Source organism: Pundamilia nyererei, unplaced genomic scaffold (genome assembly GCF_000239375.1).
Source record: "Pundamilia nyererei isolate P.nyererei 1_Seehausen unplaced genomic scaffold, PunNye1.0 scaffold00269, whole genome shotgun sequence".
In the NCBI taxonomy this organism is placed as follows: Eukaryota; Metazoa; Chordata; class Actinopteri; order Cichliformes; family Cichlidae; genus Pundamilia; species Pundamilia nyererei.
The window spans coordinates 200221-223976 of NW_005187670.1; the positions used below are offsets into that span (position 1 = coordinate 200221).

The 23756-nt window shown below is 45.1% G+C and overlaps 1 protein-coding gene across 1 annotated transcript in view; it reads left to right on the top strand.

The window, feature by feature from the left end:
* ttn.1 (titin, tandem duplicate 1) overlaps positions 1–23756 on the top strand; it is a 174911-nt gene that overhangs the window by 15798 nt on the left and 135357 nt on the right. Inside the window, exons 22-40 of the mRNA XM_013915203.1 lie at positions 15–1711; positions 1796–2077; positions 2237–2503; positions 3139–3411; positions 3496–3759; positions 4436–4696; positions 4785–5045; positions 5522–5785; positions 5926–6186; positions 6284–6544; positions 6953–7213; positions 7843–7984; positions 8082–8250; positions 8514–8745; positions 8973–9257; positions 9343–9462; positions 9601–9789; positions 12656–12700; positions 18829–19107. Coding sequence (XP_013770657.1) covers positions 15–1711; positions 1796–2077; positions 2237–2503; positions 3139–3411; positions 3496–3759; positions 4436–4696; positions 4785–5045; positions 5522–5785; positions 5926–6186; positions 6284–6544; positions 6953–7213; positions 7843–7984; positions 8082–8250; positions 8514–8745; positions 8973–9257; positions 9343–9462; positions 9601–9789; positions 12656–12700; positions 18829–19107 — 5813 coding nt within the window. The remainder of the gene's footprint in view (positions 1–14; positions 1712–1795; positions 2078–2236; positions 2504–3138; positions 3412–3495; positions 3760–4435; positions 4697–4784; positions 5046–5521; positions 5786–5925; positions 6187–6283; positions 6545–6952; positions 7214–7842; positions 7985–8081; positions 8251–8513; positions 8746–8972; positions 9258–9342; positions 9463–9600; positions 9790–12655; positions 12701–18828; positions 19108–23756) is intronic.

The following is a 23756-nucleotide window of genomic DNA, read 5'->3' on the forward strand; positions in this document are numbered from 1 at the left end:
ATTTGATTTTCCAGGATTGAAGGAACCAGAGGAGAGGCTAAATTCCAGATCCCATCAGCAGCTGGCTCAGACAGCGCCTGGTACACCGCTACAGCCATCAATAAGGCTGGCAGAGATACCACTCGCTGCAGAGTCAATGTTGAGGTGGAATATGCTGAGCCTGAACCAGAGAGGAAACTCATCATTCCCAAAGGAACATACAAAGCCAAAGAGATCGCTCCTCCAGAGGTGGAGCCGCTTCATCTGCGATATGGTCAAGAGCAATGGGAGGAAGGCGACCTTTATGACAAAGAGAAGCAGCAAAAACCACAGTTCAAGAAGAAGCTGACATCTGTCCGCATGAAGCGCTTCGGTCCAGCTCATTTTGAGTGCAGACTGACTCCTATTGGTGACCCCACAATGGTGGTGGAGTGGCTGCACGACGGCAAACCTCTGGCTGCTGCTAACAGATTGCGCATGGTGAATGAATTTGGTTACTGCAGCCTGGACTATGAAGCCGCTTATGCTAGAGACAGCGGCGTCATTACCTGCAGAGCGACCAACAAGTACGGAGTTGACCAAACCTCAGCCACCCTGATTGTCAAGGATGAGAAGGGCCTTGTTGAGGAAACACAACTTCCTGAAGGAAGGAAAGGTGCCCACCGGATCGATGAGATAGAGCGTTTGGCTCATGAAGGTGGACCTTATGGAGTCACTGCTGAAGAAGAAACAGAGAAGATGAAGCCTGAGATCGTCCTTGTTCCAGAACCAATCAGAGTTTTAGAGGGTGAAACGGCTCGATTCCGCTGCAGAGTGACCGGATATCCAGCACCAAAAGTTAACTGGTACCTCAATGGACAACTTATCCGCAAAAGCAAGAGATACAGACTTCGCTATGATGGCATTTACTACTTGGAGATAACTGACATCAAATCATATGATTCAGGGGAGGTCAGAGTCGTAGCAGATAACAATCTGGGCTCCGTTGAGCACGTCGTAAAACTGGAGATTCAGCAGAAGGAGGACTTCAGAACTCATCTGCGCCGTGCCCCTGAGGCTAAGCCAGCCGAGGCTGCACCTGAACCTGGAAAAGTACCATTTGAGGTAGTTAAAGCTGAAAAGCCTACAGAGGACACTCAGCTGAAAGAGGTCGTCAAACTCAAGAAGGCCCAGAGAATTGTCCATGAGAAAGCCAGTGAGGAGTCAGAGGAGCTGAGGAGTAAGTTCAAGCGCAGGACAGAGGAAGGCTATTACGAGTCTATTACCGCAGTGGATCTCAAGTCTCGCAAGAGAGATGACTCCTATGAGGACCTGCTGAGGAAGACAAAGGAGGAACTGCTTCATCGTGCCAAGGAGAAGGAGGAGGCTGAGAAGAAGAAGGAGGAAGAGCGTCGCCAAGTTACTGCCAAGCCTCTAAAACCAGAGAGGGTCAAGCTCTCACCCAGCATGGAAGCGCCAAAGATCCTTGAGCGTATCACCAGCCAGACAGTCGCACAGGGTGACGAAGTCAAGTTTAGAGTCAGAGTTGTCGGCAGACCAGAACCTGAGTGTCAGTGGTTCAAGAATGGAGTTCAGCTGGAGAAGTCTGACCGTGTCTACTGGTACTGGCCTGAGGACCATGTTTGTGAACTGGTGATCAGGGATGTCACAGCAGAGGATTCTGCCAGTGTCATGGTTAAAGCTTCCAGTACTGCTGGAGAGACTTCAAGCCACGCTTTCCTGTTGGTGCAAGGTAACACAGACCTTGATCATGTACATATAATTCTGATTTTAAATCCTGCATTCTCTGAATAATGCTCTGGTGTCATTTCTGCAGCAAAACAAGTCATTAACTTCACTCAGAAGTTGGAGGACGTCAGTGCCAAGGAGAAGGATACCGTGGCTACCTTTGAGTGTGAAACCAACGAGCCTTTTGTGAAGGTCAAATGGCTGAAGAATAATGTGGAGATCTTCTCTGGAGACAAATACAGAATGCACTCTGACAGAAAGGTTCACTTCCTGTCTGTGCTGATGATCGAAATGAGGGATGATACTGAATATACATGCGTTGCTGTAGATGATGATACTGTCAGGACAGCCGCCAAGCTTAATGTTGAAGGTGGGTTAGGTTCTTCATATTCTGTTCTTTAGGTAATGAAATCAACACAGTTCATTATTAATTATTCCAAATACATAAACGGTTACCTCAAGGTACTTTATATGGTATATGTATACTTTGTGACTGACTTGAACTCTTGTTGTATTATGTGACCAACAGGAGCTCCTCTGGAGCTGTTAAAGCAGCTGGAGAGCACCGAGGTGCCCGAGACTTACTCCGGAGAGTTTGAATGTATTGTCTCTCGTGAAGATGCCGAAGGCAGCTGGTACTTTGGAGATAATCTGCTGACTCCTGGCAGTAAATACGTCATCTCTTCCCGCCGTGGAAGACACACTCTCTCTGTGAAAGACGTCAAGAAGGAAGACCAGGGAGAATATACCTTCAAAGTGGGCGAGTTTAAGACAAGTGCCTCTCTGAAGATGAAATGTGAGTTGCTGTTCCCATGGCACTGAATTGGATATGGATGATGAAACTCTATGGACGGAAGTTATTGTATTTAAGAAGTAAAGTTAAGTCTACTGTTCAGACTACAACAAAATGTGTTACTGGAATTCGGGCTAACCATCTTCTCCTGTTTGTGGACAAACCATTTCTACTTTCCCTCAAAATACATTTAAATCTAAATGATAGGTTTTTATAAAAGTGCCACAAACCCAATTCCAAAAACGATGCGGTGCTGTGTAAAATAAAGATTAAAAACAGAATACTTTGATTTGCAAATCTTATAAAGCCATGTTTTATTCATAATCAAACATAGAAAACATATCAAGGGGTGAGAAAGGTGAGAAAATTAACCATTTTAATACAAGTTTATTTTGTATTTAAGGCAGCGACATGTCTCAAAAACAGGCCCACGTGTCCCATGGTGTAGCATCGCTGGGTGTTTGGTTGCAGTTTAGCAGCGTGCTGCTCAAACACGAAGGCCTTCCTGAAACACACGTCTGCATGGAGCAGATGTTTCTCTAAAGCCCGTTCATACCTTTCAGCCCCGATGGGGCCTTTCCAGACACACACACACACACCGCATGTAGAGTGCTAACAGTGACATTTTTATTTTTTAGTGCGTCCAGTGACCTTGATGCAGCCTTTGTCTGACATGACCGTCTGCGAGGGTGACATCGCTCAGCTTGAGGTCAAGTTCTCCCAGGAGAATGTTGAAGGAACCTGGATGAAGAAGGGGCAGCCCATCACAGCCTCCAGCCGTGTGCACATAGTTATTGACAAACAAATTCACAAACTCCTTATAGAAGATACAACCAAGGACGACTTTGGAATGTATTCCTTCGAGGTTCCTGATCATGGAATTTCAACCTCTGCAAAGCTGGTCATTCAGAGTGGGTCGCCTCAGATGCACATGTTTTTCTTTAATGACTTTGTTTCAAAATAAAATCCTCTTATCAAAATATCTCATCTTGCAGCTATTGGCATCCTGATCCCACTGAAGGACAGTCATGCAATTGAGGGTACAAAGGTCGTCCTAGAGGCAAAGATCTCTGCTCAGGACATCAGCTCAGTCAAATGGTACCACAATGACAACCTGCTGACAGCCAGTGAGCGAATCCAGATGGTGGCAAAGGGAGCCAAGCAGCGCCTGGTTTTCACCAGAACATACGCCTCAGATGAAGGACACTACAAACTGGTGGTTGGCCGAGCTGACACCAGCTGCAGATTTACTGTTGAGCGTAAGTTACGCCATTATGAGGTCCAAGCATGTTTTGGAGTTTTACTACTGTAGTTGCATCATCTATATTCTGGAATGACCTGGAAGCTAAGTTTATGAATCTTTAGGTCTAATATGAAGCCTTGAGGCGACTTTTGTTGTGATTTGGCGCTATATAAATAAAATTGAATTGAATTGAATTAATAAACCATGACCACCACTAGTCACATGAAGTTTACCTGTAGAAAACTATTAAGAAACTACATGAGAGTCATGACATGAGAGTCTTTGCTTTCAGCTTCCAGAAATCTTATTCAAGCTGATTACCTGAAAAGGGTCACTAATATTTGCTTGGCAACATAAGAAATCATTTTTCTGCTAAACACAATAGTTTCAGATTCTGCTGAATGCAACTTTCTTTAAAATCATATGAAAACTTGCACCTGCTTCTTACATATATAGTCTGACATGAACATCATGACCTCGTGGCATTTACAAAACTAGAACCAAGCCCATGTGGTACATCTTTATTATTGAATGAGTCAGATGGATAATTGTGAGAAAGTGAAAGCAAGTCATCTACATTTCCTACAATTTTATTGTACATGTACAATAAAAATGGCTATTCTATTCTATTCTATTCTATTCTATTCTACTGTACATCAGTTCGAGGCTTAACTATCGTTCTGTCTCAACAGCTGTCCAGATTGTGACACCAATGAAAGACAAACAGTGCTCCGAGTCTGAAAATGTCACCTTCGAGGTTGAGGTCTCTCACCCAGGCATTGACGCTTTCTGGACCTTTAAGAGGCAGCCGATTAAAGCTGGTCCCCAGTACAAGATGGAGTCCAAGGACAAGAGGCATAGGCTCACGGTCATGAATGCAATGAAGGATGAAGAGGGCGAGTACATGTTTGCTGCTGGTGAGAAGATGTGCAGTGCTTCACTCACCGTAACAGGTACGCAAAACACACTTTTATTGCACGCTTAAATAGTTCAGAGAAGATTTCTGTCACCAGGCAGTAACGGGCTATCTCCTGTCCCCAGGTGGTGCCATTAAGAAGCCCCTGCATGATTTGGTGGTAGCTGACTCCCAGACCGCTGTGCTGCAGTGTGAAGTTGCTAACCCATCCGCAGAGGGCAAGTGGCTAAAAGACGGTCAGCCTGTTGACTTCAACGAGAACGTGCTGAGCGAGGTGGACGGTGCTGTCAGACGCCTCGTTATCATCATCACGAAGGCCACTGACGTTGGAGAGTACACTTACCAGGTCGCCACCTCCAAGACCTCAGCCAACCTGAAAGTCGAGGGTAGGTCCAGCTTTCCATGGAAACACACACTTAGATCATACAGCCAATGCGGATCAGGAGGTTAGGAAGCTGAATTTGTTTGTGAAGGTGCTTAAAGTGTTTCTTTGAACACGGGCTGCCTCTTTATTCATGTCCAGTCCAGTTTTCAGAGCAATTATATTTTTCTGTCTTATGTCTCTTCACTGATATGAAGAAATATTGTGTCAACACATAACGGACAACTGAGCAAAGAACCAGTTTGCAGTTGTTACCAGCAACCTGCCATAAAAACACACCATTTGTTGACTCTATGAGTGCAGACATTTCTTCCAAATGATCGAATGATACTTTAAATTTAAATCATTTAGATCTAGTCTGCTGACTCGTACCTGCCCACAGCAACAACCACAAAGACCCACCCTGTGAGAGTTTAATTCTGGACTCAGCCACTTCACTTGTTTAACTGTTACCTTGCCTCTTGGTGTTTTTCTCCACAGCTGTCAAAGTCAAGAAGACCCTGAAGAACCTGAATGTAGTCCAGACTCAAGAAGCCACGTTCAGCCTTGAACTGACCCATGAGGATGTAAGGGGAGCACAGTGGATCAAGAATGGCGTTGAGATCCAGCCCAGTGATAAATATGAAATCAGTATTGAAGGCACACTTCACACATTGAAGGTCAAGAACTGCAGCACACAGGATGAGTCTGTTTACTCCTTCAAACTGGGAAAACTGTCTGCAAGTGCCAGACTCAATGTGGAAAGTAAGTATTAACTATTGATTTTGGAATAAAACAAAAAGCTTTTTGGCTCTGTGCCTACAAGGTTGGGAAATTTACCTAAACCACATGGGACCTCTAGATTCCTAAAGCTTTTTACCAACAGAAGACCTCTTTTCCCACAGCCATTAAGATCCTGAAGAAGCCAAAGGATGTGACAGCACTGTCAGGAGCAACAATTGTATTTGAAGTTGGCATCTCAGAGGATGACATCCCAGTGAAATGGATGTTCGATGACAAAGACCTGGTGTCTGACGAGCGCTACAGCATCATCTCTGAGAAGAAGAACCACAAGCTGATTGTCCACGACGTGGACGACAGCGTGCAGGGCAACTACATTGCTGTCATAGGACACCTGCAGTGCAGCGCTCACCTCGTTGTTGAGTGTAAGCATTATCACATCAGTAGTTTTTGGACGTAAAAAATGCTAAAACACAGGCCAAGGTCACGTTAGGACTAAACATGTCTGTATTTTACTCTTAGCTCTACGTGTCACAAGGCCCATGAAAAACGTGGAGGTCACAGAGACTCAGGTGGCCACATTTGAATGTGAAGTTTCTCACTTCAATGTCCCGTCCACCTGGCTGAGGGATGGTGTGGAGATTGAGATGAGTGAGAAGTTCAGGATTGTGGTTCAAGGGAAACTCCATCAGCTGAAGATCATGAACACCAGCAATGAAGACTCTGCAGAGTACACTTTTGTCTGTGGGAACGACCGCGTCTCTGCAACGCTAACCGTTAACCGTAAGTTACCATCAGTGAAACTTAAACCTTTAGATTTACAATGTATCAATTCATCAATTCGTTCTGCAGAGACGTTTCACATGTTGCCAAATCATTACAATGTATCAAACCATGAAATGTCTTTAAGTAACTTTAATTGGATTCTTTCATTTCTCCTCTGAGTTGGAAATCTAAACATTTTTGTTACTAAAAAAAAGAAATAATTAGCACATTCAGATTTTCTAATTGGATATTTATGACAAATTATAAGTATAAGCCACTTTCAATTACTTTGTAGTTTAAGGTGAAAACTCTAACCGATCAGATGTTTGCACTAAGGATGAAGTTACAGATTAAAAAACACAATTTTGTATTCTTCACTGTACTTAAACATCTCTTCAAACCTATTATCACTTTGCTGTTTTCCAGCTATTCTGATCACAACGATGCTTGAAGACCTGAACGCTCAGGAGAAGGACACGGTCACATTTGAGGTGAATGTGAACTACGAGGGAATAACGTACAAGTGGCTGAAGAACGGCGTGGAGATCCGCTCTACGGACCGCTGCCAGGCTCGCTGCAAACAGCTCACTCACTCTCTGAGCATCAGGAATGTTCACTTTGGAGACAGTGCCGAGTACACCTTCATGGCTGGCTCTGCAGTCACTTCAGCTAAACTTCACGTTGAGGGTAAAATGCTTTGATTCTAATTTAACTTTTCAATTGACTTTTCACATTAGATGTTTTTGGACTCCATCAACTTCAAATAAAATTATTTCAACACCTCACCGTGTTTTAGCTGGTTTTTAAATGTGTGTGTCTGTCGTTTGCCTGTACAACCATCTCCGTTACCCCTGAAAGACATTTAGAACTTACTGAAAGACTTAAAGCTACTCTAATGGACTATCACGAGTAACTCTGAAATAACCAGCAGAATCTAACACATTTGACATGTAGACTCACTCATAGGACACTTTGAACTTTTCAACGGACTTCTGGAAACTCCCCAAATAAGTTGATCCTCGTTAATGCCATAGGAACGCATACACGATTCTTTCTGTCACTACTAGAACCTCTAAAAGGTACCCTTCAGACCTTTTCTTACGGCCATTAATATTACTAATAGACATTTAAAACTGTGAATGTCCAAACTTCCCCAAGGACTCCTTGAATCTTGTTCTTAGTAGTACCTCCTCAATGAGAAAGAAAACCTTGCAGAGGACGACTAGAACCTCTGGGCTCATGAGTGATTTGTTTCCATAAGGTCAGACACACTGATAGATGTAGGTAAAGTAACTGTATCTATGTCCCTGTTTTAGCCCGTGTGGTTGAATTCACCAAACACCTGCGGGACCTGAAGATCACAGAGAAGAAGAGGGCAACATTTGAATGTGAAGTTTCTGAACCAAACATCCAGGTGATGTGGATGAAAGATGGTCAGGAGCTGGAGCTGTCCGACAGGTAGAGTCCTTGATAGTCAGTTGTGGGAACAATTACTGAGTTTTACCAACATAGGGATCAACTCTTAAACCTTCTACACCTTCTTTGTTTGCTACAGGTACAAAATGACATCGGACCAGTTTGTGCACCGTCTGGTTCTGCCCTCTGTGCGTCTGTCGGACGCCGGTGAATACACCGCTGTGGCCGGTTCAAGCATGTCCAAGGGTCACCTGGCAGTCGAGGGAAGAGATGTCAGAATCTCAGAGCCAGCCACCAGGGACATCACGGTAAGATTAGGTGGTAGACTCCATAAAAATGCACCAAATCCTGGGATTTTCATACTGTCTGTCAGTTTATGTGTGACGATGACAGAAATATTTTTCAGACTTTATGATCTTTCAGAGCACACACTGCCGATCATTTAATATATTCTTTTTCAGATATTTTGTCCTACAGGAAGAGATTTCTTAATAATTGTGACAATGATTATTTTTTTAGAAATACTAGAAGGACGTTTCTGGTGTTGAGCTAATCATGTGGTGTTTTTCAGGTTGTTGAGAAGCAGAGAGCCACTTTTGAGTTTGAGGTGAATGAGGATGATGTAGAAGGTCACTGGCTGAGAAATGGAGTGGAGCTCCAGTTCACTGTGGAGGAGAGGTTCAATTATGCCACCATCAGGAAGCTCCACCGTCTCACCATCTCTGAGACCTTCAGGAGCGATGCTGGAGAGTACACCTTTTTAGCCGGCAAAAACAGGAGCTCTGTGAACCTCCACGTCAGATGTAAGAGCTCCAGTCCTGCATCAGTCCAGCACTGCTTTCCTTCTTTGCGTGAAAAACCACTGGACAGTTTCTGAAAATAAAAGTGAAAAGCTTAAAAATGATTCTTGTACTGTTTAAATGTATCTGTTTTTAAATCTAATCTTTACTTTCTTCTATTATCATCAAAGTATTCTTTGACCAGAGGACCAAGCAGAGTATTAACCTTTCTTTCTTCTACTTTCCTTCAGTGCCAGAGCCACCTCAGATCATCCGGGAGATGCAGCCCCAAACTGCGATCTCGGGCAGGTCAGTTCGCTTCTCGACACAGGTGAGCGGCCTTCCTCAGCCTCAGGTGTTCTGGTACAAAGATTCTGAGGTTCTGTCCACCAGCTACAAGTGCAAGTTCCTCCATGATGGAGATGAGCATACGCTGCTGCTGCTTGAAGTCTTCCCTGAAGATGCAGGCATCTATAGCTGTGAGGCCAAAAACAACTACGGAGAGGTGACAAGCTCTGCATCTCTCACTGTGGAAGGTACATATGGAGTGTTTTATTGGAATTATGAATTATTAGCCACCAAATCGAGCGATGACTTACGGTGTCTTTGTCTTTTCTGCAGTTCTGGAGGTGGTTGAAGCCGTGGCTCAGGTTTCCCCTCCAGTCCTCATCGCTCCCATGAGGGACCTGCTGATCTCAGAAGGACATCCTGCCCAGTTCCAGTGCAGCGTCTCTGGGGAAGGTATTGACCGTTACTCGTCCCCTTTACTGTCATACGGCATTTTAAATACTCATTGACCATAAATCCTGTCGCAGCTGTCATCAGTGTGGTGTGCCGTAAACGGTTTTTCCTGACTATGAGAAAACACTTTCTCTCCAGATCTGCAGATTTCTTGGTTCTGCAATGACAGAGAGATTAAACAGTCGGACATCTTCAGGATGTCTCATTATGATGACACCTGCCTGCTGGAGATTTCCCGAGTTCTCCCCAGCCTTGAAGGAGAGTACTCGTGTGTTGCTACAAATTTGGCAGGAATGGTCACATGTGCCGCCACTCTGAATATTGATGGTGAGTTCAGCAGACGTTCGCATACTAATTGGATAAAACTGACAGGCTCTTACTGCACGTTCATCAGCTGCCAAGAAGGCCCTAAGTGGGTGCATGTTCCTCACAGGATTGATTTTAATTTTAGAATATCATGTGGATTTCCTGTAAGACAAGGTCTGATATGTATAACGTCCAACGTATCGAGAACCGATAGTCAAAGTTTAACAGCACTTGCTGACTACGGTGATATAATGATGGCAGCATGTAAGCACGTTCTGATTGGCCAGGTGTGCTTTAAGTCTCCCTCCATCCGTCCGGAGCCATGAGAGCGTGTTACACAAGAAGTGTACTTACTGGCAAAACATAAAAGGAAGCATCTATTGGCAAGCAAAGCAACCTTAACTGAGCCAATAGAAAGATGCATGGTTCAGCCGGGGGAAGTGGCAAGCATGTCAGCTGTACTGGAGATCAACGCTGCTGGCTGCACAAAGATTTTCCTTTTCTTTTAATATCCTCATGGAGGACAGAGCCTAGCTTAGCATTCACAAATAAAACTGTTCAATGTGTAAAAACATTTAAAATGTCGATTCAGGACAGATCAAATCTCCTGCAGCTGTCAGCGGCTAGCACTGACGCCACGTCAGCTCTTATACCGTCGTGGGGAAAACCATGAGCCCTGCTCATGTTACAGTCACTGTGTGCATGACGTCTCCTGGATCTTTGTGCAACCAGCCCTTGGACTGGAACGATTTTCCAGCCACTCCATCAAACTCAGATTTCATACTTTCAGTGCAATGATGTGAGAAACTGACTCGTTTCTGTGAGCATGCAGCTGCTCCACACTGAATCTGCTCTTATCCTCACTGGAAGCATCATCTTAAAGGTCTCTTTGCAATGCATGACGTCTTCTCTCCAACACAAACAGTATTAATGGTCTTTATTGCGAAACTGGAGTTTTCATGTCAGAGGAATGCCGCATGGTTCAGCCACTGCTGGACTTTGGAAATGTTCCTCACACTCAAGCACGGACGTGATCGCTGGCTGTGTTTTTCTGTTTGTTGTTGTTCTGTTCCAGTCGAGCTTGCATGATTGACAGCGGACACCCACCACTGTCCACTCCCTCACTCATCATTATTGATCCTCAACGCGCCACTCCCACTGCACTGTTGGCAACAGGCTGTGACAGTAACCTGGAGAAATCCGTAGCGTGATGATGTGTTGACCTAATTCTTCTACTCTTTCTTATTGCCCAGATAAAAAAGCCTTAGGTAGCGTGTCAAGCACTGGGGCTGAGGCTAAGCTATTTCAGAGACTGGAGGCTCAGAGTGAGAGTTTCAGCTCTCTGTCAGTGGGACAAACAGCCCACAGTGTTGAGTTTACTGAGACGATCACCGAGAGCTCCTCTGTGTCTTGGAGCACGATTGAGATAAGCTCGATGGAGAGGAGCTCTGAGAGCAGCTTTGACTTCAAACTCTCAGCCAGCCCGAAGCTGCTGATGGAAATGAGCGATGTCCGAGTGAAAAGTGGTGAAATGGCAGAGTTCAGCTGCTCATTCGACGGCCAGCCCTTCTCCGGGGTGATATGGGAACATAACGGCGAGAGCCTGGTGGACACCGAGCGGGTGAGAAGCTCTCAGAGCGGTGGCTTTTTGTCCCTGGTCATCCAGGGCGTCGGTGTGGCGGACCAAGGCACGTACCGCTGCACCGCTACCAACGAACATGGCCACAACAGCTCCTCTGCTCAGCTCACTGTTGAAGGTGGTTAATCTTTCTTTTTTTATCAGCCTGTCTCTCCATCTGGTCCATCCCACCTTTCCAGCTGCTCCTCCCGCTTAGTGCTCCCCCACCCCCATGACTTAATATTTAATATGTTATCCTGTAACCTCTTGTAGTGTAATAAAATAACAAACCCTAGTCCAGTTTATCCTCCCCTCCTGTCAGCTTCGCTACGCTAACCTCATCATTCATCCTATTAACCCTTTAGCATTTAGAGTCATGGCCATGTACTCTGTGACCCCTAATTACTTTTCCTAACTCTATTCTTACCCAGCTAAAGAAGCAAATCTCAAAGCAGAAACCCCCATCCCTACCGATTCAGTGCACAAAGTGTTACAGGCACACAGGGAGAGCCCTAGAGATCCCTCTGACCAAGACAAGCAGGAGGTGGTGGAGAAGCCGGGACCATCACCTCCATCTTCCCAGAGACCTCACAGCCTCATCAGCCTGTTGTATTTCCCTGACGTCGTGCCTAATGAATACCAAGGTCATCGCCCTTCCAGCTGCCCCGACTTCCTGATCAAACTCCCCCCTGAGCTGCTGATCAGAAACAAAGGCAGTGGCTCCCTGAATTGCGTCGTGAAGGGGCTTCCCACTGCGTTTGTCATTTGGCTTTACAACCAGTTGAATGCTGAGGAAACTGTGTGTTACTCTGTGAAAAATCAAGACCCCTCAAGCTGTATAAAAGTTAACAATGTGGGACCTGGAAAAGGGGGCTCTTACATTTGCAAAAATATCAGCTCAGCCGGAGATGCTGAGCGCAGCACAGTGACGAAAGGTTGGCATCTGCATGCTTTTGGTCCTTCTGCTCGCTAAGGCTTCTTTACACCACTCATTCACACTGCTCTTCACCCACACAGCCAGCAGAGGCACACTTCTTCACAGGGTGACAACACTTCTTCAACGAGGTCATAACCACTTTGTGCTCACACCACTTAGTGTTTGAAAAAAAGCCCAGCGGTGCTGCACACTAAGAGACCAAACAGGAGCATGCACAAACGTCAGTTAAACGAAACAAAAAAGGGATGGATGCACGAGCCACCACTGGTTCTAACAGTCTCCCGGGAAGCTTTAGGAATGTTTTTAATTTGTGAACATCTGTGTCTTTACAGTAACTACAGAGGAGAAGGTGACTCAGGTCCAGGAGGAGATAAAAGGTAAATATGGCTTTTATCGTGATGTCTCCATCCTTGGTCTTAGTTGTTTATGTTCTTTGTCTACAGGTTGTGTTGGTAAGAAGTTCAAGGGCACTTTTACGAGTTTACTTTGATAACTGAACCAAGTTCAGAGTGGACTCGGGACTTTTATTATCTGACTCTGATGATGTAGAATTTGTTTTGATTGAGGAAAAAGTCTTTGAATCCTGGATGCAGCGTTATAGAAGTTTTTAGTCAAACATGTAAAACACTGCTCCTGTACTGAAGCTGCAGTTGTCCTGTTTTCAGCAGACTGTACTGTGGTTGGAGTGTGAGGCTGATTTAACCTGTGATTATTCCACTCAGTCTTCTCTAGCTCAGCCGTCACAGTGGAAGAGGAAACCCAGGAGTCATACTTCACTGGCATAAAGTTAGCAGACAAAACCAAAACACTTGAACTCGAACCAGAGTCTAAACGCTTCTCCAGCACTTTGGAAAAGAAAAAGGAAAAACCAGTTTTCCTCAGTGAACTTTCTCCGGCAGCTGTGACTGTCGGAGAAACGGCTACGTTTACCGTCAGAGTGTCCGGCTTCCCTAAGCCCACCGTCCAGTGGTTTCACAATGGGCACACTATAACCAGTTCATCCGTGTATACATTTATTCACGAACACGATGAGTACAGCTTGGTGATTAACACAGTTCACAGGGAATGTGAAGGAGAGTACTCCTGCACGGTCAGCAACAGATTTGGCCAGTCAACCTGCACTTCCTACCTGCACGTTCAGGTGAAGGAGCCAGAAAAGCAGGAAAGAGCCGAGGAGAGAACATTTGCAGTGACTGGTAAGCGCCCAGAATTCACTAAAACTATAGAATCTCTTCAGCGGCAGGAGGGGGCTCAGGGTGTCTTCAGTTACACTGTGACTGGAGATCCTCTCCCTGAGGTCCAGTGGCTTAAAGGCACTTCCCACATCCAGCCTAGTGGGTTCTGTATCATTGTGAACAACCCGGATGGATCCGGGTTTATTAACATTAAGAGTGTAAAACAGGAGCACAGCGGCATTTACACCTGTAAGGCCTCAAACCAGTACGGGGAAGCCTCCTGTACTGCAGAGCTGCTGGTGTTCAGGGAGAAAGCTCAGGAAGAGGACACGTTAGTACAGAAAACACAAGGTTTGACGATATCGATGGCAGAACAAACCGCAGAACTCAGATTTCACCAGGAAAGATCCCGGTCTGAACACATGATCTATACCATTAGTACTGGAGACCGACAGATTATTCCCAGTGAAGAGGTGGAAACGCTCAGAGAGCTCAGCATCTCTTCTGCCACCCTTCATCGTGAGCAACTTACCCACCAGGCAGCGGTGCTGCAGTCCCATGAAATAGAGGAGAGGGTTTCATTAGCCCCCAGCCATCCACCTCAGGTCTCAGCTGTCCCTGTTAAACAGCATCACGTGGCTGCTTTCTTATCCTCAGTCCAGGAGAGACAAAAGATCACAGCGCAGCACTCTGAACGGATTCTCAGCCCCGAGGTGGTTGAGCTGGAGTCAGCCAAAGAGCAACCGCCCAAGCTCGTGTCAGCTACGTCTGAGGAGGTCCTTCCCCTCAGCACGGTGAGAGCTGAGGCACTGATAGGTCAGAGTCCAGAACACGTAAAGGCCTCCAGCGAGCCGAGGCAACTTGTTACTAGTCACCAGGTCGAGCTCGCTGTACCTATCGCTGATGAAATCTCAGAAGACATGCACAGACAAGAGGAGGAGAGGAGCTTCAGAGTCACAGAGGGGGTAAAGATTTTATACTCGGCTCAGTATGCAGGACAGCTTCAACTTACAGAAGGACACACTGAGCATCTTCCAGCTTTAGATGCAGACATTAAAGGTTCAGCTGGCAAAGAGCAGCCGAAACCAGTGGTAGCACCAGTGAGTGAAGCCAGAGTGGCTTTATCCAAAGAGCAAAAGCTTGAAACACAAAGACCAGAGCAGGAGAGCATTACCCCGTGCAAAGACATGGTTTATAATTCAGCCATACAGACCGAAGAGAAATATGAGCTCTGTGCTGATCAAACAGGACAAGTGCCACATGGGGCATTTTCTGTAAGTGTGCAGCCACAGCAGGAGGGAGAACAGCTTCTGAATCTGCAGGTTATCAGTGATCAGGATGTTTTACTGTGTGAGGGAAGGTTGAGCAGTGAAAAACCTCCAACAGAACAAGCAGAAGCGAGCAAAAGTCCGACTTTGCTGCATTCAGTGACTCAAGAAGAACAGAGGACTGTAGTTTGTGAGGCAGCTTCAGAATTCGAAACAAAGATGAACGCCACCTCTGTCCAGCCAAAGCAAGAGTTGGTGCAACCAAAACGCCTTCAGTCGGTCCATTCTCTAACAGTTTTACCAAAAGAAGGCATACTCGCTGTCACCAAACCTGACCAGCAGGTGGCAGCACAGAAACTGGAAAAGGCTAGATGGCATGCAGCTACCTCAGAAGAGAGAATGGAGGTCACTGCGGATTACCACAAAGATCTTGACATGTCTGTGATCAGCGCTCAACCACAGCCGCGTACTGAGTCCAGGCCTCTGCGCAGCCTTGCTGTGTCCTCCCAGCCCATGCAGCTCCCAAAAGAGACTCCTTTTGTTACGAGCGTCACGCAACAGCGAGCATTAGTCCAGAAAGAGGATTACTGGAATATCATGCAGTCTTTGATCATCACAAACAATCAAAGTCTGGAAGAGGGTCACACTACTAGCTTCGAAACTGATGAAAAATTTAAGCCTGAGATTAAAGTTGAGGCCAAGATACCAAAAAAGCCAGTTTTCATAGAAGAAAAAGCAATGGCCACCGAAAGCTGCACTATCTTAGAGGCGGCTGAGGGGGACTTTGCAGTCCAGATCCAGGAAGGTCAGTCGGTCCGACAGTCAGTGTTTCTAGAAGAAAAACAAGTCATCGTAGGAGAGCGGTCGAGTGAGATTGGTAAATTCGAGGGCTCCGCGGTCAGTGTTAAGACACAGCCTAAAGGGTTTCTTTTTGTCCCAGAGGCTCAGGATGCTCTGACTTTACCTAAGGAACTGAATTTCATCATTTATGCCCCCAAACCATCTAGTTTGAATGTACGACATCAGCTCAGAGATGCTCTTCACTCAGCTGTGGCCAGTAATCCACCAGTTTTACTGGCTGATGTTGTTGGAAGACTAGAGGCAGCGGAGGTCCATGAGGTCAAGGTTCAGAGAGAGCCCAGGCAGGCTGCATGTTCCTATCTTATCACATCTCCAGGTTCCCCCCTGGAGATCACGCTGACTTTTGAAGGTGATTACCCTCAGACAGCTGAGCTTAGGCATGAACTCCAGGTAGCTTTGCATGCTATGGTTTCCCAAGAACAGCCAAGTCTTACATCAGAGCAGCCGGGCACCATGCACACTGATAAGCCTCAAAAAGTGCAGGTCAGCTCAGTGTCCTCCAAGGAGGTGTTGTCTTCTGTGGTGGACTCTGTGGTGGTGGCAGAGAGCGCAGGCAGTTTACTTCCTGCTGTATCTCAGTCTGCAGCTCTGACGACAGAAGCCAGGGCTTCCTTTCAAAGTGCAACACTTCAGAGCCAAACCGAGGTCCACGAGTCCAAGAGCAGCAGGACGGTTAGATCAGAGAAGGACGGCACAGTATGCCAGGGTGAACAGCATGTGGACATTTTTGTCCACAGAGAAACCAGAGAGGAATATCTTTCAGAGGCAATCATGATCAGTGAGTCCTCGGACAGTATCACTGATTATCCCGTCATCGTAGATGTTCTGGAGGATGTCTGTGCTGAGGAAAATGGCAAGGCTGTGCTTACTGCCAGTGTTAAATACGTCACCAAAGTTAGCTGGTTTTTCAATGGGAAGCTGGTGAAATCTGGAAAAGAGTTCAAGTGTTTTAAAGACCGTGACACATACACACTAGTTATTGACAACGTTGTCAAAGACCGCCATCAAGGAGAGTATGTCTGTGAGGCTGAGAATGAAGTCGGCAAGACGATGACATCTTCGAGGCTGACTGTGGTGCCACGAGGTTTGATGATGGGAAATTCTTTGATATCATCATCATCCACTAACTTCACGCTAGGGCTGCTCAATTAATCAAATTTTAATCTCGATTACGATCTAGGCTGTCAACGATCATTAAAAATGACTGAGCCGATTATTAGCCCCTCCCTCGTGCTTTACTCTCACGCTGCTCCGTGTGGCAAATCGAGCGCACCTCTCTGCATTTCGAACACCCGTCACAACAATAAGAGGACCCGAGGGAAGCTCGGAAAACTAAGCAGAAGTTATTTGGAGAGGAGAGTGACTGCGGTTGGTTGAAAAGAGGTAAAAAAACTTCAGTGGTGTGGAGACATTATGGGTTCAGTCAGACGTGGATCAAGTAGACACAGTGTGTAAACTTTGCTACAGTGTCGTAGCTGCACCACAGAGCAACACTGCAAAGTTCACTAAACATAGATGTTTATATTTTTCATTTGTTTCTTATATTGCAAACATTTGCACTGTTATCAGTATTTGCACACTATTTTATATTATTTTTCAAAGTCATTATTCAATACATTGTTATTGTTAACCCTTTAAAGCCGGGCAGAGGCACGCTCCGTTTTGCGTAACTATTTTTAAATCCCTGTAGAACCGGAACTGCGTAAGCTAGCACAATAATTTGTTTTGCATATGAAACCGGAGGAGTTGTACTTACATCTTATGCCATCAGCTTGTCATTTCCTACCCGAAACAGGAAGTGACGTCATTTTCGCGGAAAATGTATTTTTTTTACTTGTAGGCCTTAAAAGCCTATACTGGTCATGTTTGACTTTTCTGAATAGTTGCTGGGATGCTTAGAACTCGAATTGCACTGCTGGAAATATTTTATTTTGATGCACATGCTGTTTTCTTTGCAAATTTGCATCATAGGATTGTTTTTTTTGCTTTTCCTGCAGTATATAAAAATTGCTGTATCTCCAAAATAAAACTATGAACACACTCAAGATAAATTTCCTGTGGTGGGAAACTATTTTTTGCAACTTTTTTGTATTTAAAGCTTTGAGGGATAAACCTCTTAAATTGTCAATTTTTTTGGAGTTTATTGCACTTTTTTGCAATTTATGTCGTTACTATGGACTTAATGCATACATAATATTAAAATATGGGCTATAACAGTTGTATAGCAACTTGAAATGCTCCCAATGGCACTACAGCATGTAATAAAAAAAAATATAAGCTCTGGCGGACTTGGTTCTATAGTAGGTCTTAAAGGGTTAAATAAATATCGTCAAATAATCGAGATCTCAATTTCAGTGAAAATAATCGTGATTATCATTTTTGCCATAATCGAGCAGCCCTACTTCACACTGTGGTGAACGTCTGCTGTCTGCAAACCTCAACCAAAACTCAAAGTTTAGGAAATGAGCACAAAGGCAGAACTGAAAATGGCTTACAGCAGGGGTCCCAAAGTCACGGCCTGTAAAACTGACGAACGTGTGCACTTATGTCTGCGTTTTTACTTTGTTAAATACGAACACAATGATAGCAGAAGTGCTGCCACGTGTGTGGGCAGACAGACCAGTGACGCCTCATTGAACTACGAAATAAACACAATTAGTGAGGAAAAAACGTCTCGTTATAAAATATTTGAAATTTGAAAAACAAACATTTTCAGAAGTATTTGTGGGAGTTTGCTTATTTGCTTTTCTTGTTCCACTTCAACACTAAGGTGGCCGTCCAATGAGAGGACGCTGCCAGCCCACAGCTCATTTACCTTCGAGACACCTGGCGTGCAGTTTTTTTCAAAAGAAAAGCATTTGGACTTTGAGGCTTTCAGCAGACAGCAGTGACATGATCACATCCCACTCCATCTACTCCTCTACAACCTTCACAGCCAAGCAGTCTCCTTTGACCACATGCCTTTAATCATTCATGTTTGCATGCCTTCTCTCCTTTTGTCGTCACAGACTTCCTGTTCATCACTTCAGCCTGTTCACTTTTTCTCCTCCACTTTCATCCCACCATAACTTTGTGTGTCGCTTTCCGTCCCAGGTTCACTTCATCACCGTCTCCAGTACAAACACTAATTTTTGTGTCATTTCAGCACCTGCTGTGTATTCACATGTTCCTGTTGCCTTTTTCTCTCTTTTGCAAACACAGTGAAGCCTGTGTTCAGGAACAGAATCGTCCCAGTGGAGATAAACATCGGCAGCTCTGCCAAGTTTGAATGTGAAACTGAGGACGCTCCAAACGTGAGCTTCAAGTGGTTCAAAGATGGACATCCCATCAAAGAGGGTGAAAAGTGCAGGATTATCAGTCGCTTCAGCGCTTCCTCCCTGGAGCTTCTGAGGACAACCAAGGATGACAGTGGCGAATACACCTGCAAGGCGTCCAATCAGCACGGCAGTGATGAATGCTCCGCCTCCCTCAGTGTCACAGGTAAGAGCAGTGCATTTTTCCTTCTTCTTGGCTGGTTGAGTTTGGAACTCATGTTGTTTTCATTCCCCTCCGAGGGGATGAATGGCGCGTTTTCGTCTTTGTGCTGGCGTTTTGTTTGTGCAATTGTTTCTTGCCCTGTTGGTTTGATTTCGGTTAAGGTAAAACTTATTAACACTGATTTGTTTCTCTTCTTCTTAATCCCTGTAGAACAATTTCCTCCTGTCTTTATAAGTAAGCCTGACCCTCAGACTGTGTATGTTGGAAAGAGGGCTGTAATGCAGTGTGTAATAGCAGGAACTGCTCCTCTGAATGTTGTCTGGCTTAAAGACAACCAGGCCTTACCCAAAGTGCCCGCACACTACCAGAGCTCTTGTGAAAAGAATAAGCACACTCTTGAGATACCCAGTGTTGAGGCAGCTGACAGCGGGCTTTATGTGTGCAAGGTATCTAACAAAGCTGGGACAGCTGAGTGCCACACGGAGCTGTGTGTTATCGATAAACCCAACTTTGTAAGGCCCCTGGGTTCAGTCGCCGCTGTGGTCGGAGCTGCTCTGCACCTTGAGTGTCAGGTGGATGAGGACACTGGAGTAACTGTCAGCTGGACCAGAGATGGCAGAAAAGTCCACCAGTCTCCCGACTGTAAACTGTTGTTTGAGGATAAGACAGTTACTCTTGATATCCTAAAGACCACACTGAAAGATTGTGGAAATTATGTGTGTACAGTGGCAAACGAAGCCGGCAGTGCGTCTTGCTCCACCACGGTGAAGGTACAAGGTAAGAGCTATCTAGTTAAGTTTCAGGGAAACTGCAGCATTTGTAACTTTTGCAAATCTGCAGTCCTGGAAGTTAACACAGTTCAATTCTCTGGTGTCCATTTTAGATGATAGACAGCGACTTAAATCTCTCCTCTTTCATTGCGTGGTTGCTGTTTTTAAATGCAGTCTTTGACTTCACAATAGCTTTTTGTTAACCACACACCTCTGCAGAGCCACCCGTCTTTGTAAAGCGGCTGGAAGCCACAACGATTTGGAAGCAGGGCAGCACCGCTCGCCTGCAGTGCACCGTCAAAGGATCTCCCGAACTCCACAGCACCTGGTTCTTGAATAACAGTGAGCTGTCCACTGGTGGCAGACACGCTGTCGGTCTGAAGGACGGTGTCGCCACTCTCGAGATACACGATGTCCTGTTGACTGACAGTGGAAACTACACCTGTGAGGTTCTCAACGAGTGCGGGTGTGAAAGCTGTAGCATTAAAGTAACAGTGAAAGGTGTGTCGAGTTTTTGGCAACAAAAGGCCCAAGTCTGTGCAAAAACACATATAACCGAACTGTATGTTCCCTTTAGAACCTCCGTCATTCAGAAAGGAGTTACTGTCCACCGAGGCAGTCAGAGGGTCGGTAGCTGTGCTGGAGTGTGAGATTGCAGGCTCTGCACCACTCGAAGTGTCTTGGAAAAAGAATAAGAAACGCCTGTCCTCAGATAAGAAGTACAGCATAGTGTCACAGGGATCGCTGGCCTCTCTGGAGATCCAGTCCTTTGAGAGCGCTGATACTGGTGAATACGAATGTGTCATATCCAACGAGGTTGGGTCAGCAACCTCAAAGTCAGTACTTAAACAAAAAGGTTAGTGGTGTAAAAAAGGACTTTCATTACAGCGTCCCACAGTCTGGCAGGTGTTGACATTATGATACCAATCGTGTTGTTTCAGAGCCACCTGTGTTCTCAAAGAGGATTGAGAGCGCTACAGCGGTTTTGGGAAATACAGTGAAATTACAGGGAACCCTGAAAGGTTCAGTTCCCATCACCATTAAATGGATGAAAGACTCTGAGCTCCTCAGAGATGATGATCCCAACATCAAAATGTCCTTTGTGAACAACATCGCTAGTGTTTCCTTCTCATCTGTTGAGCTGAAGCATGGTGGGAAGTATACTTGTCTCGCCGAAAATGAGGCAGGACAGCAAAAATGTGAAGCTATCTTAACTATTCAAGGTTAGAAAACATTCCCATTACAAATGTCCTCAGAGTTCAGATCTAACTGTTTGTTAAGTGTAAAATTCAATGTGTTTTAGAACCTGCTCGGATTTTAGAGAAAGCAGCCTCCATCAGCGTGACTGCAGGCGACTCTGCCACGCTGGAGTGCACCGTCTCTGGAAGCCCTGAACTCAAAGTGAAATGGTTCAAAGACGGCAAGGAGATGATCGGTGGTCGTAAATATAAAATAGCAGTTAAGGAGAACACTGCCATTTTAAAGATTCTCGCAGCAGATAAAGGCGACACTTCCGAGTACAAGATGGAAGTGTCCAATAAAGTTGGAAAAGATGAGTGCACGTGCTCGGTTACAGTTATAGGTCGGTGTTAGTCAATAAAACATCATTAATATCAATTTGTCCGATCAGCACAAGTGGAGCTTGTAATATGTTTGATATACTTCCCTACACAGATCGTGCAGTTCCCCCGTCCTTCACCAAAACTCTAAAGAAAGTGAATGGGAGCATTGGCAGTAATATCACGTTGGATTGCAGGCTTGCTGGATCTCAGCCGATGGCTCTGTCTTGGTACAAAGACAATAAAGAAATCCACAGCGATGCAAAATATAAGCTTGATTTCAGTGAGAGTACAGCCTCTGTGACAATAACTGGCCTGGATCAGAGCGATGGTGGAGTTTATACATGCAAAGCTTCTAATGATGCTGGAGAAAAAGAAACCAGTGGTACTCTTTCCATCAAAGGTCAGAGAAGCTGCATTACCTCAAGTTAAGCAGTAGCCATTAGAGATCAGCACAGGCTTAGTGACAGGGTGTGAACTGATCTGCTGTATTTCTTCCCAAATGCCTCCAGAACCTCCAGCCTTTACCTCGAAACCTGAATCTCTTGATGCATCCCCGGGATCAAACGTTGTCTTAAAGTCTGACTTTACGGGATCGGCTCCACTTACCGTTAAATGGTTCAGAGAGGAGAAAGAGATTTTCACTGGGGGAAAGTATTTCATAAAGAAAGACTCCTCTTCCAGCTCCCTGGAACTTCATTCTGTGAAACCCAGTGACTCTGCCAAATACACATGCCAAGTATCCAACGACGCTGGGAAGGTTGACTGCACTGCAGCGCTCTTCATAAAAGGTGCAGAAAAGCTGCTGCTTTCGTTCTTTCTTTAAAAAGTGTTAAAAAGCTGTTTCCTTTAATTAACCTCTTTATCGCATCTATAATTGTTACTCTTGATTTACAGAAGCCCCAACATTTACGATGAAGCTTGAACCTTCAAAGCTGCTGAAAACAGGACAACCTCTGGAGTTGTCGTGCAAAGTGCAGGGCACTCCTGTTATTACTGTCACATGGTTTAAAAATGGCTCAGAAATGGTTTCAGACCGCAGACACAACATGACCTTCGACGGCTCGTTGGCCACTCTGGAGGTTGAGAGTTGCTCTGTAGAGGATAGTGCAGATTACGTCTGTGTGGCATCCAGCGAGGCCGGCAGGGAGCAGTGCAGCAGCTCAGTAACAGTGAAAGGTTGGTTCACTCTTCACCGGTCAAAGACTCCGTTTCCAACACCAAGATTAAACCTGGTTCAAGACGCAGGTCTTCATCTAGGTTTAGTTTATGAAACTTGCTAATTGATTTTACTCTTGTTGCTGTCCTCAAACTTTACATTTGTTTCCATCTAAAGTCTGGTCCACATGGGTTTCTCACATGTTCGGTGCTGCATGCATTATATGGACGTCAGTGCAGGGTTTAGTTACTCTCCATCAAAGCAGAGACTCCCAGTAACAGTATATTTGTAAGAAGCTAGGAGGGGTTTCTGGGGTTTCTGGCCTGACTGTTGGTGTAAATGGTTGTCAGCCATGTTATTAACAGCTGACCTTTTCGTACAGATGTTTCATGGACAGACTGCATTAACTGACAGTGTGAACTTGTGTTTTGAATATGCCGTGCCATGCTAACCCTATAAATCAAAAATAAAGAGCCAAGCAGGTTATTCAAATGCTCTGAAATGTCCATGTTTTATGAGGGTGCGTTGGCCCTTTGCCTCAGCAGATGGTCTAAAGAAATAAACCCATGACACATTACCTGTAACCCAAGGATTACCAGTCATTTAAAAACCACTGTCTGCTACAGGTTCACTGTTACTCAGAAAACCTAGAAACTAGAGTTTAAAGGCTAAATGAACTCTGTGGACCAGACTTCCCACATCAGACTAGAATTATTTCTTCATGCCTGTAAATGTAATTTTATTCTCTGTTTTGTAGAGCCTCCATTGTTTGTGAGGCCTTTTGAATCAGCTGAGCTTGTTACGGAGTCTGAGATTATCTTGGAAGCAATCGTTTCAGGTTCCCCTCCATTTGAAATAAGCTGCTTCCTCAACGATAAGCTGATCAGAAATGACAAAAGACATAAAATCAGCGTGGAAAATGATACAATCACTCTTCAGATCTCACACTGTGAGGCCGGAGACGAAGGAACGTACAAGTGCACTGTTTCAAACGATGTTGGGGAGACATCTTGCTCTTGCCAGATTTCTCTAAAAGGTTTGTGGCGGGAGAGTTTGCCTTGCTGCATGCGTCCACTTTCATTGCAAAGGTTTAGGATTTCAGTTTCATTTAGACTGCCTGTGAATGATGACAACATATGTGTTTTCTCACTAGAACCACCATCA